At 45.4% G+C, this 20,163-nt stretch overlaps 1 protein-coding gene across 4 annotated transcripts in view; it reads right to left on the bottom strand.

Moving 5' to 3' along the window:
• BTRC (beta-transducin repeat containing E3 ubiquitin protein ligase) overlaps positions 1-20,163 on the bottom strand; it is a 249,597-nt gene that overhangs the window by 162,834 nt on the left and 66,600 nt on the right. For all 4 annotated transcript variants that reach the window (XM_069753745.1, XM_069753746.1, XM_069753748.1 and 1 more), the window contains one exon: positions 9,897-9,974. In XM_069753745.1, the coding sequence (XP_069609846.1) occupies positions 9,897-9,974 (78 nt within the window). The remainder of the gene's footprint in view (positions 1-9,896; positions 9,975-20,163) is intronic.

Raw genomic sequence — 20,163 nt, 5'->3', positions numbered from 1 at the left:
TTTTTTCTGCTTTTCTATTGGAGGAGACTAATGGACAGGTCTGGTCACATGCTCCTCCGCCGTCAGCCATTGTATGGACCGGAGAACGGTGCAGTCTGTGAGGACGGCGGTACTGCCCAGAGTAGGAGGAGAACCTGGAGTACCTATATAATAGTAAGAGCCACAAAATCGCATCCCCAAGGTAAATCTAATAGTAACCAATCCTTTTGCTTAGGAAAGTGGCAGGAAGATAGTGAGCGGGCAATGAACCACATGATCTGGCCCATCGTGATCGGCAGAAGACGGACATAGTCACATCACGTTGGATCCCTTATCTATAAAAAGAGAACAACGACTAATGAACAAACAAACATGGATGAAAAACAAATCTGAGCAGCCATAAAAAAAAAAAAAGGCTGAAAGCTGAGACTGCACTGGCACTGAAGGGAAGAAAAGAAGCGGCAGTGAATGGGACCTCATTACTTCTCAATGGTAGCGGGGGGCGGCTAAACATCCTGCACTGCCAATGTCTTTTCTGAAGCCATTAGGGTAATCAGGAGGGGGCAACATAAACAGCCGCCCTCTAACCCGCGCGCTATTGACAGCCATAGTCACGGCTTCCACGCAGATAGAAGAAGGTCAGCCGCTGAGGGACTGACCACCACAAAGGCTTTACAAAACCCTGATGGTCCCTATTGCCAGGCAGGAAAAACAGATGGCGGCACAATAAATGTACAGACCTGCATTCATGAGCTCCCTAAGCACTTAGCGCCGGACCTCCGGGGTCTTTAGGTCATTTCCATAGACTGAAAGCTGATCGAAGATTGATTGATTGATTTATCAGCTAATCTGATACTTCGCTGATTTGTTTGGAAATAAAAAGGGGAAAGATCGCAAGGAATTTCTCGGAGGTGGATTCTGGAGTGGATCCACCTTAACATTCAGGTAAAAAATGCTTCCCAATAAAAATAAAAAAAAATCTGCATATATATAATTTTAATAATAATAAATAATCTTTGGTGCATATTGGTAGCACGACTAAGCTATGTGCACACGCTGAGTAACATTTCTGCAGCTTTTGGCAGGAACAACACGGCTGAAAAAAAAAAAAAAACACACGTGTTTTTAGTGCGGTTTTTTTTACCGATTTGAGTGAAGTCAATGGTGACAAACGCAGGGGGAAAAAAGGCAGAGAAGTGACGCAGATTATTTTCTGCACCAAATCTCCTAGTCAAAAATAAGCAACGCGTACACGACACTTTTATGTAAAAAATCTGCAAGGAAAAACTGCACCAAATCTGCAACGTGTGCACACGGCCTTAAGGTTCTAGAACAGTAGACACTGAGCGCCTCAGAGAAGGATCACGTATAAGTAGTGATGGGCGAACGTGCTCGGGGGCAAACAGAGCCACTTTGGTGTGCGCAAAAACTAGGTTTTCATCCCCTCGGCTACATGTCTCACGGCTTTTCGTCAGCAGCAACACATGGAAGGATTACCTGTTTGTTAGGCAACCCCTGCATCTGTTGCTGCTGTCTAACAGCCCCACTGACCCAAACGTATTATTCGAGCACGCTGAAGACACTTGTTTAGCACACGAGCATGCTCAGATAACACCATATCAGAGCACGTTTACGCATCTTTACTTAAAAGTCATTAAGGTACCTTCACACATAACGATATTGTTAACGATATCGTTGCTATTTGTGACGTAGCAACGATATCGTTAATGAAATCGTTATGTGTGACAGCGACCAACGATCAGGCCCCTGCTGGGAGATCGTTGGTCGCTGAATAAAGTCCAGAACTTTATTTCGTCGCTGGACTCCTCCTGACATCGCTGGATCGGCGTGTGTGACACCGATCCAGCGATGTCTTCACTGGTAACCAGGGTAAACATCGGGTAACTAAGCGCAGGGCCGCGCTTAGTAACCCGATGTTTACCCTGGTTACCATGCTAAAAATAAAAAAAAACAAACACTACATACTTACCTACAGCCGTCTGTCCTCCAGCGCTGTGCTCTGCTCTCCTCCTGTACTGGCTGTGAGCCGGAAAGCAGAGCGGTGACGTCACCGCTCTGCTTTCCGGCTCACAGACAGTACAGGAGGAGAGCAGAGAAGCAGAGCGCAGCGCTGGAGGACAGACAGCGGTAGGTAAGTATGTAGTGTTTGTTTTTTTTTACTTTTAGCATGGTAACCAGGGTAAACATCGGGTTACTAAGCGCGGCCCTGCGCTTAGTTACCCGATGTTTACCCTGGTTACTGGCATCGTTGGTCGCTGGAGAGCGGTCTGTGTGACAGCTCTCCAGCGACCAAACAGCGACGCTGCAGCGATCCGGATCGTTGTCGGTATCGCTGCAGCGTCGCTTAATGTGAAGGGGCCTTTAGAGGCTAGGAGGACCCCCAGACCACAAGCTGGGTGTTAACTTAGCCAATTAGAAGTATGTATGCTAATGCCAGCATATAGTAAAGGTACCGTCACACTTAGCGACGCTGCAGCGATACCGACAACGATCCGGATCGCTGCAGCGTCGCTGTTTGGTCGCTGGAGAGCTGTCACACAGACCGCTCTCCAGCGACCAACGATGCCGGTAACCAGGGTAAACATCGGGTAACTAAGCGCAGGGCCGCGCTTAGTAACCCGATGTTTACCCTGGTTACCATCCTAAAAGTAAAAAAAAACAAACACTACATACTTACCTACAGCCGTCTGTCCTCCAGCGCTGTGCTCTGCACTCCTCCTGTACTGTCTGTGTGAGCACAGCGGCCGGAAAGCAGAGCGGTGACGTCACCGCTCTGCTTTCCGGCTGACTGACGCTCACAGCCAGTACAGGCGGAGTGCAGAGCACAGCGCTGGAGGACAGACAGCGGTAGGTAAGTATGTAGCGGTTGTTTTTTTACCTTAAAGATGGTAACCAGGGTAAACATCGGGTTACTAAGCGCGGCCCTGCGCTTAGTTACCCGATGTTTACCCTGGTTACCAGTGAAGACATCGCTGAATCGGTGTCACACACGCCGATTCAGCGATGTCTGCGGGGAGTCCAGCGACTAAACAAAGTTCTGGACTTTCTTCCCCGACCAGCGACAGCACAGCAGGGGCCTGATCGCTGCTGCCTGTCACACTGGACGATATCGCTAGCGAGGACGCTGCAACGTCACGGATCGCTAGCGATATCGTCTAGTGTGACGGTACCTTTAGAGATGAGATGAGCCAATTATATTGTTACAATGCATGAATACTGATTATATATAAGATGATGTTATGAGTTAATAAAAGAGATCTGCTTTGATGCTCAATGTATCAGCGTGGCTCTTCCGTGCACGTATTTGATATTTACAATTTAATTTGGAACAGGCACAATGTCTCACATTATGAGGCGACAACACCACTGTGTATGTTATTAACAAAAAGTTTTACACAATGATCCAAAAATTCACATTTAAAGTTATCTTGTTTTTAAATCTGCGTGCAACAAACTTTCTATTCATTTGGGTTTGAAAATAGTGTGTGCTGTTGTTTTTTAACACATGGTAGGAAAAGCATAAAGCTAATCATTTGGCACATGCTCCTCGGGTTTTTTTTTTAATGCATTTCTGGCTAAGTTTTTGCACACACACACTCCATCGCTACACCCCCCTATAAGGATACGTTACCAAGATTCTGCTCTAATATCCAAACAAACTACTGCTTCTAATGCTCGTTGAATACGATTCTTATAGGTTTACATGGGAACACACGTCTAGGGTGCACATGGAGCAGTTTTGTTCCTAATATAGAAAAAAAACAATAATGTCAATTTTTGAGGTGCTTTTGCCTGAAATTTTATTTTTTTTAAGGAGGAATTTTAAGCTAAAAGTAAAAAAAAATCCTAGGCTTCAAACAGCCGAGTTAATTTTCGAGTCATCCGCAGAGATTGGAGGACATCAGCGCCACTACAGAGCAGAATGGGTGGAACCAAATTCCTAATATTTATAGAAGAAATGGTGATTTTTAGAACTCACAGAAATATACGCAACATCGACCTCCATCAGAGACTTTCCAGAAATCAATTGTTGGGTCTGTGTATCAGGCTGAGAGATCCTGAGATCTTGCCATCATACCTTCTCCCAAACGCATTGTTTCCAGCTTTCTTTTTCCGCTCCTTTGATTCTTCATGGGGCTGCCGAAAAGAATCGAATGCAGAGCTCGGTAACCCCAAAAGTAAGGAATGGAGCAGCGGTCGGTCGAGCATGCCCACTGCCTCAATACTAAAGGGGTCAAGTCACCCATTCTGCCGATTGGAAATGGTCCCCCTTAGCGGATGGCATTTAATTAAGTATGTCTGGCGCCATTTATTTCTAGGGAGTTGAGCGGCTCTGACGACATGTCTGCACATACCTGCCAGGAAGCGTGCAGAATGGGCAGGAATCATATACGTGTCTTTTTACACCCTATAAGATCCCAGACAATAATGCAGATGTCCTGGTAAGGCCATCGTGTAACCTTGTAATCTTACTCTACTGGTAACATGGGATCCAAAAAGTATCGTTTCTCCTTGCGGAGAGTGACGTGATAAGCATGTCGAAGTGAGGAGACTTAAAGCCGCAATGCTCCTCTGGGAAATATGCAAATTGTCTCTTCAGAGAGGAAGAGGACTAGAACTCTAGTGCCACCTATTGGAAGTAGCAATCCTAACAGTCAATGTCGACCCTTTAACGAGCCTTGTCACATGACTTAGGATAAGAGCCAAACCAGAATCTTAATTTGCAGACACTGTGTTTCGGCGTACTGCCCCTCGTCAGTGCAAAGTGGAGATCTGGTTTGGCTGAGTGAGAGTAGTACCCTGAAACACAGTGTCTGCAAATTGAGATTCTGGTTTGGCTTTTATCCTAACTCATGTGACAAGGCTCGTTAAAGGGTCGACATTGACTGTTAGGATTGCTACTTCCAATAGGTGACACTAGAGCTCTAGTCCTCTTCCTCTCTGAAGAGACAATTTACTTGTAATACAAGGTTTCCCAGAAGCCCCAGAAATAGCAGCCTGTCGATCCAACAGGAGCTGAGCTGCAGTACCCAGCATTGGGCACTAGAAATTGCACAGCGCCGCGCTGATCACACCCTGTTTACACCCAGCAGCGTCCGAGAGGTGATAACTGGTCCGTGTGGATACAGGGTACTGGACACCCCACAATTTTTTCTTACTGACCCATATTAAGGATAGATCGTCAATATCGAAATAATGGACTACCCATTTAAAACAAGTCTGTATGATACACAGAGGCACTGCACTGTACAGCAGGTACGTCTACAATACAGAAGGCACTGGTCAGTTCACTGTGCGTCGCCTTTGCTTATCCTGAAGGTACACAGCAATGTGACTATTAATTGTACATATAATAAATCCAAAAAGGAGAAAAATGTAGAAATATATATATAACTACAGATTATTCATACTGGAGAATAAAGAAGAAAAAAAAGACTAGAAGAGAATTTCCCATCCAAGCGATGATCCAAAAACCCAATCACTTATTTTCCAAATGAATCCAATTAGTCCCGCGTGTGACCCGCTAGCCCATCTGTATGTGCAGGCCTTAATGTGCGCCGCTCGCTCTCACTTCACTTTGAAGTATGATGCAGATAAATTTAGTTTAATTTCCAGCAGATCTCACCATCCATTTTCCAAATGAACCATCTGGATCAGCCTATTAAAATTAATTTATAACCTAACACAAAAAAAAAAAACATGTTGGCTTCTCTCAAACTTGCCAAAACTTATAATTGTTTTTGAGCTTTGTGATCAGATGAAACCTATTTTGGGACTCGCACGTAGTAAATATGAAGCGCTGTAGTCTGTGGGTCGACGTGAAGAAGGCCTGCTTGCTCCAGGCTTACATTTGATCACGATCCTTCAATAATAAAAATAGAATTATTATAATATATAAAATATAATAATAATATTCGGTGAATAAAATATTTAACGTATTTGCCAGCTTGGACAACACAAGCTGCATAAAATATTAAATGGATTTCTTAGACCTGATGAGACTGGTGTGCTTTCTGGGAATATACATTTCACCAGTGCTGTACAAAGCTGAAATCACATGTCTGTATTATAAGGTCTGTGAATGGAACCGCCGTGGGTCTCATGACCCATATTTTTTTTTTCTTCTAATATAGCATTCGGCTGATTCTCAAGCCTAGATCGGTCCACCAGGGTCTTCTCTGCCATTATCACGATAGTATCAAATCATCGGATGGCTGGTCTTCCTCTTCACCTTGTTCCTTCTATTCTTCTGACCATGATGTCCTTCTCCAGTGATTGCTCTCTTCATATGATGTGTCCACAGTAGGAAAGTCGTACATTGGTTGGGGATACTTGCTTACAGTGACTTGATGCGCGTGTTTGTTCTTCTTGTCATCCATGGTATTGATAATATCCTTCTGCAGCCTCACATATGAAAGGCGTAGATTCTTTTTCTGTCTTCCTTCTTGATCGTGCAGGTTTCACATCTGTATGTTACCAAAGAAAAGACCAAACTGTGTACCAGCCATGTCTTCACCGCCGTTTCGTCCTTGGTTTGATGACCTTGTGCAGTAACTTCATTGTTAATTTGCACACACTTATTCTCCTATTGACCTCCGGCGTCGTTGCTGTGCTGACCAGCACCAACATCCTCATATATTCCAGGCATTGAGATATTTACATATATTTTTTTCAAGCAAGCATTTAACCCCTTTACGACCTATGACGTACAGGTACGTCATAGGTCACCTCACCCTCTGATGCGGGCTCTGGCACTGAGCCCACACCTGATCAGCTGTCCTGTGCCCCTAACTGCCGCAGGTGGATTCCCGTTCCACCTGCGGCTGTTAACATAATAAATGCCGCTGTTAATCTCTGACAGCTGCATTCAACATGCCCACACCGGAAGCACGTCACTAGCTCTGCCCATCGGCGCCCTCTGTCACATGATCACGGGGCACCGATAGGTTGGCATGACAGTCCAGGTCTGCTGGAGACCCCCGTGGTCGTCATTGCTGATCTGCTATGAGTGCCACCCAATGGCCGGCATTCATAGCAGACGAGCATTCCTGTTAAGTGTAGCACAAATGACCCGATGATCGCAAATTACTGAAACAAGTGAAAAGTTAGAAAAAAAATAAAATGTTTTTAAACATGTTAAAAGAAAGTTAAAAAAAATCTTTTTAATTGTTCTCCTTATGCTTCATTCAAAATAAAACAAAAAAGAAAATAAACATATTTGGTATCATTATGTTTTTTGGACACCACAACATTGCAATAAAATCATAACATTGTATGTGGGTATCGGAAAATGCTGTTTTGTTGTTTTTTGCTTTTTTTTTTACTACACAAGTATTGGACATTTTTTTTCACCACTTACAGTAAATAAAAATAAGAATGGCGGACCTATACATGTTTGGCATCTACAAACTCGTACTGACCTGAATAATCATCCTGGCAGGTCAGGTTTAGCATTTAGTGAACACGGTAAGGAAAAAAAATAAAATTTTGGAATTGTGAAAATGCACAATTGTGGAATTGCACTTTTTTGGGGGGGCAATTTCACCTCACCTCATTTTTTTCCGTGTACAGTATATGGTAAAATTAATGGTGTCGTTCAAATGTACAACTCGTCCCACAAGAAACAAGCCTCACACGGCCATGGGGATGGGAAAAAAAAAAGTCATGGCGATGGGAAGAGGAGGAGAAAAAAAAAAAAACAAACACAAAAAAGGAAAATTCAAAGGTGGTGAAGGGGTTAAAGTCCTCTATGAACAGGGTAAGAGTACTAACTTTAGGAGACATTGATCCGGGGAACCAGTCCATTTGCCGTATGTGAACTCAGGAAGACGTTATTCACCCTAATATGGGGCAATTAGCATCTGCCTCATGGGGGCTTTGCTTTTCTCTGGATCAACATGGCTATAGGTTGAACTCTATGGACTTATGTCTAACTTCTACCCTAAAACTATGGAATGTTGAATATAGACATATGACTTCAGCATAAGCCTCTTTTTTTTTTTTTTTTTTAAATGTAACCTTAATCACTGCACACCTAACCTTACTGACCGCTCCTCAGTGTCCCTCCTCCACCGCTGCTGCTACTGAAACCTTCCTCTGCCCAGAACAAGCTGCAGCCTGAAATCAGGAGCCACTTCATACTATGGCTGTACTAGTAACATTTTCATTTGAATATCAAGATTAAAAAGCCATTCTGAGAATGTAAGTACACCAGTCTCATCAGGTTCAGGTGTACAATCTATTCAATAATGCATGCAGTCTGTATATTAAAACGGATCGGTCACAAAATTTCCCAAAGAGTAAATAGTGTTCCAGAACAATCGTGTCACTTCAATAGGGCTCATATTGTACATTTGTTTACTTATATTTTAACAAATTGCGCATGTGTGCAGAGTTTTACAAACATGGATTAATGTCTTCCCAATAATGTAAATCCCGAGGTCTGCAGCTGTGTTACTTCTGAAACTTCCTACTCCGATTCATTTCACATTAATGTCCACTAGTGATGAGCGAGCATACTCGTTACTCGAGATTTCCCAAGCACGCTCAGGTGGTCTCCGAGTATTTCGGCGTGCTCGGAGATTTCGTTTCTGTGTCCGTAGCTGTATGATTTGCGGCTGCTAGCCAGGCTGAGTACATGTGGGGGTTGCCTGGTTGTTAGGACTCCCCACTTGTATTCAAGCTGTCTAGTAGCCGCAAATCATGCAGCTGAGGAGACGAGCTAAATCTCCGAGCAGTCACAAATACTCAGAGGACACCTGAGAGTAACGAGTATACTCGCTCATCACTAATGTCCACATTTTAAACACCCAGATATGATCTGGACACACAAACTGGGGGAAATCTGAAATTCTCTCGACACCATTTCTCGGGTGTGAACAAGTTGCAAAATTGGATGCACAAAAATTTACCAACTACTGTTCCAGACACATAATAGGGCACCTTAGCATATATAGCTTAGATATCTTTAAATGGGTATTCTTATCTCCAAGATCCTATCCCAACATGTAGTAGGTGTAATAATAGTAATATTAGCAAATACCTCCAATTACAAATTTATTGTAGTTCTTCTGATAAGCTATGTTGCTTACCCCATGTGAAGGTTATTGAATTATCTTAGATATCCATGGTTATGACCACTAACTGTCACTATACGAGTGGTTGTACCTAAGCCACTGTAATCACCTGGACATTAGTTACGCGACACAGCTCATCAGAAGAACTATACTACATTGCTTAAGCAACATAGCTCATCAGAAGAACTATACTACATTATTAATTTTAGGCATTTGCTATCATTATTATTACACCTAGTACATATTGGGATATGAACTTGGAGATGGGAATAGCTGAAAGTTGCAGAGGGGCCGACAGCCAAAGATGCATCATATTTATTGGCTGGACTTGCATATACATCGGGATGTGAGCCGGGCCGTTAACATAATTTGTAAAGATATCAGTCGGGTTGTGCGCAGAGGCCGGAGGAGTGGCACACGTCCTATTCTTTAGGCTAGGACAGGTGCACGATACCTAGTGATCGCACAGATGAGCCCGGCAGATACCGGCTTTGGTATGAAATGTCAGATTTCCTAAATTCCACCCAGTAGCCGTGAGGTTGATGGAAATCATAAAAGTGTTGTCAGAGGGACCTAGCAGTCGTGCAAGAATTAATAACTTAGCATAAAAGGCAATAATTATAATCTTTATTTTTATATAGCACTAACATATTCCGCAGCGCTTTACAGTTTGCACACATTATCATCGATAATAAAAATAAATTAAAAAATAAATAAATAAAAAGCCATGTTAATGTTGATGTTGAAGTGACCTTATCATGGGGCAGTCGGGGACGACTCTCAGGAAATGGATGTAAAGATTATTTTCTAGTGACCTACCTGTCTGAGCGCGTTCTTCTCTGGAATAATCTTCCTGGGGGGCTCATCTCGATTGCAATCTTCTCTTTCTGAGGCGGTCTGCAGGAAGAAAGGAAAAGTCAATCCCATAAAACGGTCAGAGGTAACGAGTGGACAGGAGACAACATGGAAGCCGTTACACAGGACGGTTTCGCTCACTTTCAGGTCACTGGGTGGCTTTTTTATGGAGCAGCGCAGAAAGCCGGCACACTATGGCGTTGGGGTTGTTATTTTCTAGCTCAGCTTGAAAAAAACAAATAAAATGTACCAACAACAGAGACAATGGTTCAGCTATTACACGTTCGCAGGATCACGCCCCACTGTTCGCAATTGTTGTAAGCGAAGGATGGGACCGCAGGAAGATACGATTGTCGTTAACGAGGACCCTTTGTTTCTCAAAGAAGAAGAAAAGAAAAAAAATAAAGAAAAAGAATAAAAGTAAAAGCTATCCACAAAGTCTTAATTACATGCAACACAAATCCATCAATACTTCATAGCAAAGACAACGGCCCCTAGTGACTCAGAGCCCCGAGCACTCATAAAACCCAACTACAAGACTTGTACGGGTTTTCTCTGCGCTTTAACTGGTTAGTGACCACGATACCTTGCAGTCTAACGGGGGCTGGCTGAAATTTTCAATCCGCCCTTTTCCATTTAGACATATGGCATTAGGAGCCAGAGCAGAGAGAAGTTAAAAGCACCTACGGTACTGGTGGACCTGGAGTAGCCATGTATTACACAGACAGACTCATTTTTACACGTGAAAGTAGCAGCACAGCTGTATAGGCGCTCGGCCCCCGATTAAAACAATACCTTCTTTGTTCAGATCCGATGTGCCAGTCACGAGAAATCTATTGTAGAAGCCAAATGCAAATTAGGCATGAAAAGCACTAGGGGGCGTGTCTACCCATTTGGAATGTTTCTTCCTAGTACACTGACACCACCCCTTCCCCCCCCCCCATCTCCCCCCCCCCCCCCCGTGCACTTCCAGTCTAATTTGCATATTGCTTTTACATTAGATTTCTCATGACTGGCACATCAGATCTCTACAAAAATGGTATAATTTTTATTAGAGAACAAACACCTACACAGCAAGACCATTGTCTTCATATATAAAAACATGCTGACAAATTCCTTTAAATTAATGCCATGTACTATAAGAGGACTGGGAAATATGGTTCATGTATCAGGACTGGGACTTATGGTTCATGTATCAGGACTTTACAGTTACACATGATAAGTATCATTACATTTACTCTGTGAATATATGGACATGGCAACAATGCTGTTATTTGTACCCATATCAGCTGTGCCAACCAGCACCTGCCTGTCCGCACATCAGACGTGCCTACCAGTACCAACCTGCCGGTATACCAGCCGTGCCCACTAGTATCCCGCCATACCTGCCTGAAGCTGCTGTTACCGCTCCCTGTCCCTTTGGGGGTCAGATGCCGTGCATCAGAGATCTATCCTGGAGTAGCACTTGCCATCCATCCGGAGCCAAATCAAATCCCACCATCAAGGGATCTAGCGAAGAGTTTGGTGTCTGCTTAGTCACACCCCTCCAGGCTCTCCTCGGTCCACGGCACATTGGTTCCACCACCCAGCCCGTACTTGCCTGTCATCAGTGCAAACTAGAGCATGGCTGGCTGAGACGCCCCCTAGGGATAGATCACGGCTATGAAATTCAGCCATTGTTCTATACAGACGAGGAGCAAGTAGCCTATAACAGCAATCTGTAGATAGGGGTCTGGTTTGGCCAATATCTGGTCATGTTGCAAGGCTGGTCAATGTTAAATGGTAATACGTGGACTTAGGCCAGGTTCACAGTGGCGTTTCTGTGGCAGCATATGATCCGCATACATCCGCATGCATCATGCGTACATATCTTTAACATGGTGTACGCAGGGACATGAATTTGCATGCGTTCACATGCGGATGACTGCACATGCGTCGTTTCGCAGTGTGCAGCGGTTTCCGGCGAACGCAACATGTTGCATTTTCTGAGGCGTCAAATATTGCACAATCATGCACATGTGTAAAAAAACGCATTACTGTCTATGGGAACGCAATGACATGCATACGCATGCGTACTTTAGACTGCACATGTCCAGAAAATGATGTCAACGCCTCCACCATGCGCATAAAAATCGCAAACGTATGCCAAAACGCATTTAAACGCATGCACACGCAGCGCTTTTTTTGTGTCATGCGCAAGATGATGCGCAGGTGTAAGCATGCGTTTGTGCATGCAGATGATACGTTGTGCACAGAAACGCTAATGTGAACCTAGACTTACAGGGTTGCGACCTGTATAGGACGCACTAGTGAGATAGTCAGCTGTTTCCTGCAAGGAAACAAAACTATCTAAGAGTTTTGAAGTATCAAGCATGACTTAGTCATACAGAGAGCTTTTAATCCTTCTGGAGAAGAGTTATTTTGTACACTTTTCCTAGGCTGCATTGCCCTTTAAGTGGTTGTCCACTACTTTTACAATGATGACCAGCTGTTATCTATAACAGTGGCCACCGGCCAGAAGTACTCAATTGCCGAGCTGCTCCATTTACTTATAGCGACCGCGGCAGGGTACTACACATCCGCCTCCTATTGAGCTGCTCCATCTACGTGTAGTGACCGCGGCAGGGTACTACACATCTGCCTCTTATTGAGCTGCTCCGTCTACTTGTAGTGACTGCGGCAGGGTACTACACATCCGCCTCCTATTGAGCTGCTCCATCTACGTGTAGTGACCGCGGCAGGGTACTACACATCTGCCTCTTATTGAGCTGCTCCGTCTACTTGTAGTGACTGCGGCAGGGTACTACACATCTGCCTCCTATTGAGCTGCTCCATCTACTTGTAGTGACCGTGGCAGGGTACTACACATCCGCCTCCTATTGAGCTGATCCGTCTATTTGTAGTGACCGCGGCAGGGTACTACATATCCCCCTCCTATTGAGCTGCTCCATCTACGTGTAGTGACCGCGGCAGGGTACTACACATCCGCCTCCTATTGAGCTGTTCTGTCTACTTGTAGTGACCGCGGCAGGGTACTACACATCCCCCTCCTATTGAGCTGTTCTGTCTACTTGTAGTGACCGCGGCAGGGTACTACACATCCGCCTCCTATTGAGCTGATCCGTCTACTTGTACTGACCGTGGCAGGGTACTACACATCCGCCTCCTATTGAGCTGCTCCATCTACTTGTGGGGACCGTGGCAGGGCACTATACATCTGCCTCCTATTGAGCTGATCCGTCTACTTGTACTGACCGTGGCAGGGTATCACACATCCGCCTCCTATTGAGCTGCTCCATCTACTTGTAGTGACTGCGGCAGGGTACTACACATCTGCCTCCTATTGAGCTGATCCGTCTACTTGTAGTGACCGCGGCAGGGTACTACACATCCGCCTCCTATTAAGCTGCTCCGTCTACTTGTACTGACTGTGGCAGGGCACTATACATCTGCCTCCTATTGAGCTGCTCCGTCTACTTGTACTGACCGTGGCAGGGTACTACACATCTGCCTCCTATTGAGCTGCTCCGTCTACTTGTAGTGACCATGGCAGGGTATTACACATCTGCCTCCTATTGAGCTGCTCCGTCTACTTGTAGTGACCGCGGCAGGGTACTACACATCTGCCTCCTATTGAGCTGCTCCGTCTACTTGTAGTGACCGTGGCAGGGCACTATACATCTGCCTCCTATTGAGCTGCTGGTCTACTTGTAGTGACCGCGGCAGGGTACTACACATCCGCCTCCTATTGAGCTGCTCCGTCTACTTGTAGTGACCGCGGCAGGGTACTACATATCCCCCTCCTATTGAGCTGCTCCGTCTACTTGTACTGACCGTGGCAGGGTACTACACATCTGCCTCCTATTGAGCTGCTCCGTCTACTTGTAGTGACCGTGGCAGGGTACTATACATCTGCCTCCTATTGAGCTGCTGGTCTACTTGTAGTGACCGTGGCAGGGTACTACACATCCGCCTCCTATTGAGCTGCTCCGTCTACTTGTAGTGACCGCGGCAGGGTACTACATATCCCCCTCCTATTGAGCTGCTCCATCTACGTGTAGTGACCGCGGCAGGGTACTACACATCCCCCTCCTATTGAGCTGTTCTGTCTACTTGTAGTGACCGCGGCAGGGTACTACACATCCGCCTCCTATTGAGCTGCTCCGTCTACTTGTAGTGACCGTGGCAGGGTACTACACATCCGCCTCCTATTAAGCTGCTCCGTCTACTTGTACTGACCGTGGCAGGGCACTATACATCTGCCTCCTATTGAGCTGCTCCGTCTACTTGTACTGACCGTGGCAGGGTACTACACATCTGCCTCCTATTGAGCTGCTCCGTCTACTTGTAGTGACCGTGGCAGGGTACTACACATCTGCCTCCTATTGAGCTGCTCCGTCTACTTGTAGTGACCGTGGCAGGGTATTACACATCTGCCTCCTATTGAGCTGCTCCGTCTACTTGTAGTGACCGTGGCAGGGCACTATACATCTGCCTCCTATTGAGCTGCTGGTCTACTTGTAGTGACCGCGGCAGGGTACTACACATCTGCCTCCTATTGAGCTGCTCCGTCTATTTGTACTGACCGCGGCAGGGTACTACACATCTGCCTCCTATTGAGCTGCTGGTCTACTTGTAGTGACCGCGGCAGAGTATTACACATCCGCCTCCTATTTAACTGCTCTACTTGTAGTGACCACTGCAGGGGAGGGGAGGGGAGGGTAGAGGAGAGAAAGAACTCCAGAATGGAAAATGCAGCTAAGGGGCATGCTCAGTGTAAAAAAAAAACAGAATCAGTAGCCCGATTCACTCATTTCACCTCACGTTTCATCCGTTTATCACCAGAACCATCGCTGTGTGTTTTTTCGCCGGACAGAAAAAACATTCCTCTGTACATTTTCTCTGGCCACCGGAAAACTAATTTTGGATGGATCCGGCAAAAAACGGATGAAACTTTAGGCCATCAGTCGCAATCCGGCGCTAATACAACTCTATGAGAAAAAGCGGATCCGGCGGGAAAAAAAACGGATCCGTTTATTTCAAAATTCGATGGACTGTGCCTGACGGCAAAAACCTGATGTTTGAAAGTAGCCTTAGATGCCAGAAAACTGCCAAAAACATCCCCACAACATGATGCTGCCACCACATTTCACTGTGGGCATGGTGTTCTTGGGGTGAAAAGTTGTGTTGGTTTGGCACCAGACATGGTGGTTAGATTACCTTGATGGCCAAAAAAGTTCAATTTTGGTCTCATCTGACCACAGAACCTTCACTCCATACATTTGATAGACCTCTCCATTAAAGTAAATGGTTGCTCACTATCCCCAGTCCCACAAGCTCGCTGCCTCGGGGTAATCCTTGGCTCTGATCTCTCCTTCTAAGTACATATCCAAGCCCATTCCACTTCCTGCCGACTTCAACTCAAAAAGTTTTCCTGGATCTGTACATTCCTCAACCAAGAATCTGCAAAAACCCTAGTCCATGCTCTCATCTCCCGCCTTGACTACTGTAACCTCCTGCTCTGTGGCCTCCCCTCGAACACTTTTGCACCCCTTCAATCTATCCTAAACTCTGCTGCCCGACTAATCCACCTGTTTCCCCGCTATTACCCGGCCTCTCCCCTCTGTCAGTCCCTGCACTGGCTCCCCATTACCCAGAGACTCCAGTTCAAAACCCTAACCATGACATACAAAGCCATCCAAAACCTGTCTCCTCCTTACATCGGTGACCTCGTCTCCCGGTAACCATCAGCACGCAACCTCCGATCCTCAAAAGATCTCCTTCTCTACTCCCCTATCTCCTCTTCCCACAATCGCATACAAGATTTCTTCCCCGCATCACCCTTAAGGTACCGTCACACTCAGCAACTTTCCAACGATCATGACCAGCGATACGACCTGGCCGTGATCGTTGGAAAGTCCTTGTGTGGTCGCTGGAGAGCTGTCACACAGACAGCTCTCCAGTGACCAACGATGCCGAAGTCCCCGGGTAACCAGGGTAAACATCGGGTTACTAAGCGCAGGGCCGCGCTTAGTAACCCGATGTTTACCCTGGTTACCATTGTAAATGTAAAAAAAAAAAACACATACTCACATTCCGGTGCCTGTCACGTCCCCGCCGTCCGCTTCCCTGCACTCCTCCTGCATCCTGTGTAAGCGCCGGCCGTAGAGCAGAGCGGTGACGTCACCGCTGTGCTCTGCTTTACGGCCGGCCGGTGCTGACACAGGATGCAGGAGGAGTGCAGGGAAGCGGACGCCGGGGACGTGACAGGCACCGGAATGTGAGTATGTGTTTTTTTTTTTTTTTTTTACATTTACAATGGTAACCAGGGTAAACATTGGGTTACTAAGCGCGGCCCTGCACTTAATAACCCGATATTTACCCTGGTTACCAGGGAACACATCGCTGGATCGGCGTCTCACACGCCGATTCAGCGATGTCAGCGGGTGATCCAGCGACGAAATAAAGTTCTGGCCTTCTAGCTCCGACCAGCGATGTCACAGCAGGATAGAGATCGCTGCTGCGTGTCAAACACAACGATATCGCTATCCAGGACGCTGCAACGTCACGGATCGCTATCGTTATCGTTGTAATGTTGTTCAGTGTGAAGGTACCTTTACTCTGGAACTCTCTATCACAACATATCAGACTCTCGCCTACCATCGAAACCTTCAAAAATAACCTGAAGACCTAACTATTCTGATAAGCCTACAACCTGCAGTAATCACCGGTTGACTAAGCCAGTGCATGACCAGCTCTATCCTCACCTACTGTATTCTCACGCATCCCTTGTAGATTGTGAGCCCTCGCGGGCAGGGTCCTCTATCCTCCTGTACCAGTCGTGACTTGTATTGTTTAAGATTATTGTAATTGTTTTTATTATGTATATACCCCTCCTCACACGTAAAAAGCCATGGAATAAATGGCGCTATAATAATAAGTAATAATTTGAGGAGTTTCCCACAGGTCTTTTGGCAAGCTCAAGACGAGCCCTACAATTTGGGCTTTTGTCTGCCCACTCGTTCATACAGGTCACCTCTATGGAGTGAATGACTTATTATGGTTGTATGACCAGATACTCCAGTCTCTGCTTGGGAACTCTGCAGCTCCTTCAGGGTCACCTTTGGTCTCTGTGCCGCCTCTCTGATTAATGCCCTCCTTGCCTGGGCTGATAGTTTTGGTGGGCAGCCCTCTCTTGGCAGGCTTGTTGTGGTGCCATGTTCTTTCCATTTGATGACAATGGATTTGATAGTGCTGCGGGTATCAGATATTGGGATTTTTTATTTAACCCAACCCTGACTTATAATTCTCAAAAACTTAGTCTCTGACTTGTTTGGAGCTCTCCTTAGTCTTCATGGTGTTTGGTTAGTGGTGCCTCTTGCCTAATGATGTTACAGCTTCTGTGGCCTTTCAGAAAAGATGCATATATATTGACCGACCACGTGACACTTAGATTGCACAGGTGGACTTCAACCATGTCACTTATAAAAGGTATTTGCTTACACCAGAAATTTTTAGGGGCTTCAGTAAAAGGTTTACCTTTAGCAAAAGGTGTGAATACATGTGTACATGCCAATATTTAGTTATTTGATCATAGAAATTTAATTTCTGCCTATATTTCAAGGGGGTGAATACTTTTGCACGCCAATGTACATAAAGTTCAATAGTGATTTTTTTTCTAAACCACTCCAAGAAGACCAGTAAGTGACCCAGCGCTGTAATCCATCTCTATTGTATTACCTTGAGAAAAAGTAAAAACCCGTAGGCAAAATACCTTTAAAAACTAAAAACTTCCACCAACATCCAAAACATCTGAGAAAGGTGAAGGACTGTGTTTCTCCACCATATGGTGCTGACAAGAGGTCCAGACATTAGCGATACACAGGTAGCCCGATCGCGATGTTGGCATGGCCACCTTTAGAATAGATGCCACTATTGCCACAGGCAAATCATGCCAATGTCTAGGCTCTGAAATAAATTTTATTTACGACGTTTCGCCAATATGTTCCAGACTGAAGCAATCCATGTGTGTTCGTTTTTTTTTTTTTCTTGACAACTATGGCTGCGTTCAATATGTTGCAGAGTGATGTGCCATAACATCCCGTCACTTACCGCGTAATGAGGAGATAAAAGTGGCGACGTGCTCCAGTCTAAATCATCTTTTATGATTATGCCCGCTGGCTGTAGGCTGGTCCATGCTATAATTCAGCACCCATCTGTAAGGTTTTCTGCATACTGTACGGCAAGTGTCAAGGCAAACCGCGTCAATGCAAGTCCTACTCTTAGGATCAATGTACGACGAAAAGAGACTGAAATTACGCAAAATATTTATCAATGAAGTGAGCCGCAATCTTTACACATAAAAAAAATATTCAGTCCCGGATTCATCAAAGCTTTAACGACAAAAATCCAGTCTAAAAAGCTTTGAAAAGTTGCAAAATTTGAGGTCGACGGCGAGGCTACACTGAAATTTTCACACCGACTCTGTTCTCACGCCATTTTTTGAGCAGCTACGACAAAGTGGACATCAATTTCATGAACAGCGGTGCACCTTATACAACTAATCTAATTCCAGTCCGACTGGAGCAAGATTCGATGGAAAACAAACAAATTAAAAAAAAAAAAAAAAAAAAAATTTTTTTTAAGATCCTATACCAACATGTAGTAGGTGTAATATTATTATTATTACCAAATACCTCCAGATAGCAATGTGGTATAGTTCTTCTGCTTCGCAGCCATGTCGCTTATAACATGTGAAGGGCATTGCATTAGGGTACCGCCGCTGCAGCGATCTAGACAACGATGCCGATCGCTGCAGTGTCGCTGTGTGGTCGCTGGAGAGCTGTCACACAGACAGCTCCCCAGCGACCAACGATGCCAGTCCCCGGGTAACCAGGGTAAACATCGGGTTACTAAGCGCAGGGCCACGCTTAGTAACCCGATGTTTACCCTGGTTACCAGTGATAATGTAAAAAAAAAAAAAAAACACTACATACTTACATTTCGGTGTCTGTCCCCCGGCGCTCTGCTTTCCTGCACTGACTGTGAGCGCCGGCCAGCCGTAAAGCAAAGCGGTGACGTCACCACTGTAATCTGCTTTACGGCCAGCCGGCGCTGACAGTGCAGGGAAGCAGAACGCCGAGGGACGTGACAGACACCGGAATGTAAGTATGAAGTGTTTGGTTTTTTTTACATTTACACTGGTAACCAGGGTAAACATCGGGTTACTAAGCGCGGCCCTGCGCTTAGTAACCCAATGTTTACCCTGGTTACCAGTGAAGACATCGCTGAATCGGCGTCACACACGCCGATTCAGCAATGTCTGCGGGAGTCCAGCGACAAAATAAAGTTCTGGACTTTCTGCTCCGAGCAACGATGGCACAGCAGGATCCAGATCGCTGCTGCGTGTCAAACACAACGATATCGCTATCCAGGACGCTGCAACGTCACAGATCGCTAGCGATATCGTTCAGTGTGAAGGTACCTTTAGTTTAGGTATCCATGGTTACGAACACATTTAGTGAGTTAGTTTTTATTGGTAATAACCATGGATGCCTGCAGATGGGGTAAGCGACATAGTGAATCAGAAGAACTATACCACATTTCTAATTGGAGATATTTGCTAATATTATTATATCAGAAAAGAAAGTATGGCACTCACCCCTGGAGATGCTGTGATGAAGTCCTTTATTTGCTACAAACAGCAATCAGGTACATATGGAGAGGCGGCAGGACGTGAACAGGAGAGGGTGCGGGGAACCGGTAAGGACTACGGCCGTTTTGCGCAAGGCGCTTCAACGGGTCCAGTACCTGATTGCTGTTCGTAGCAAATAAAGGACTTCATCACAGCATATCCAGGGGTGAGTGCCATACTTTCTTTTCTGATATACCGTCAGTGAAGCCTTTGGTCCGTTGTGGATTGTTCTGTGAGCACCACCCCGAGCTGTTTTCTCTGGATAGTGCTGCAGCCGACGCTGCCGCCGCTTTTCCACGCACCTGTGAAAAATTGTGGTTCTAGTGCCGCACGGCTACCATTCTTTGGTTTGGTTCTGGTTGCTAATATTATTAAACCTACAACATATTGGGTTAGATGGTGTAGATAAGAATACCCCTTTAATTACAAGGAATATCCAAAATCAGAGAAAAAAAAAAAAGATGTTTGGCTTCAAAACAGGATTAGGGAGGATAAGCTTCGATATCAAAGAACAGTCCATGGACAAAAGTGACACAG

Source organism: Ranitomeya imitator, chromosome 2, assembly GCF_032444005.1.
Source record: "Ranitomeya imitator isolate aRanImi1 chromosome 2, aRanImi1.pri, whole genome shotgun sequence".
NCBI lineage: Eukaryota > Metazoa > Chordata > Amphibia > Anura > Dendrobatidae > Ranitomeya > Ranitomeya imitator.
This window is presented reverse-complemented; position numbering and strand designations above follow the sequence as displayed.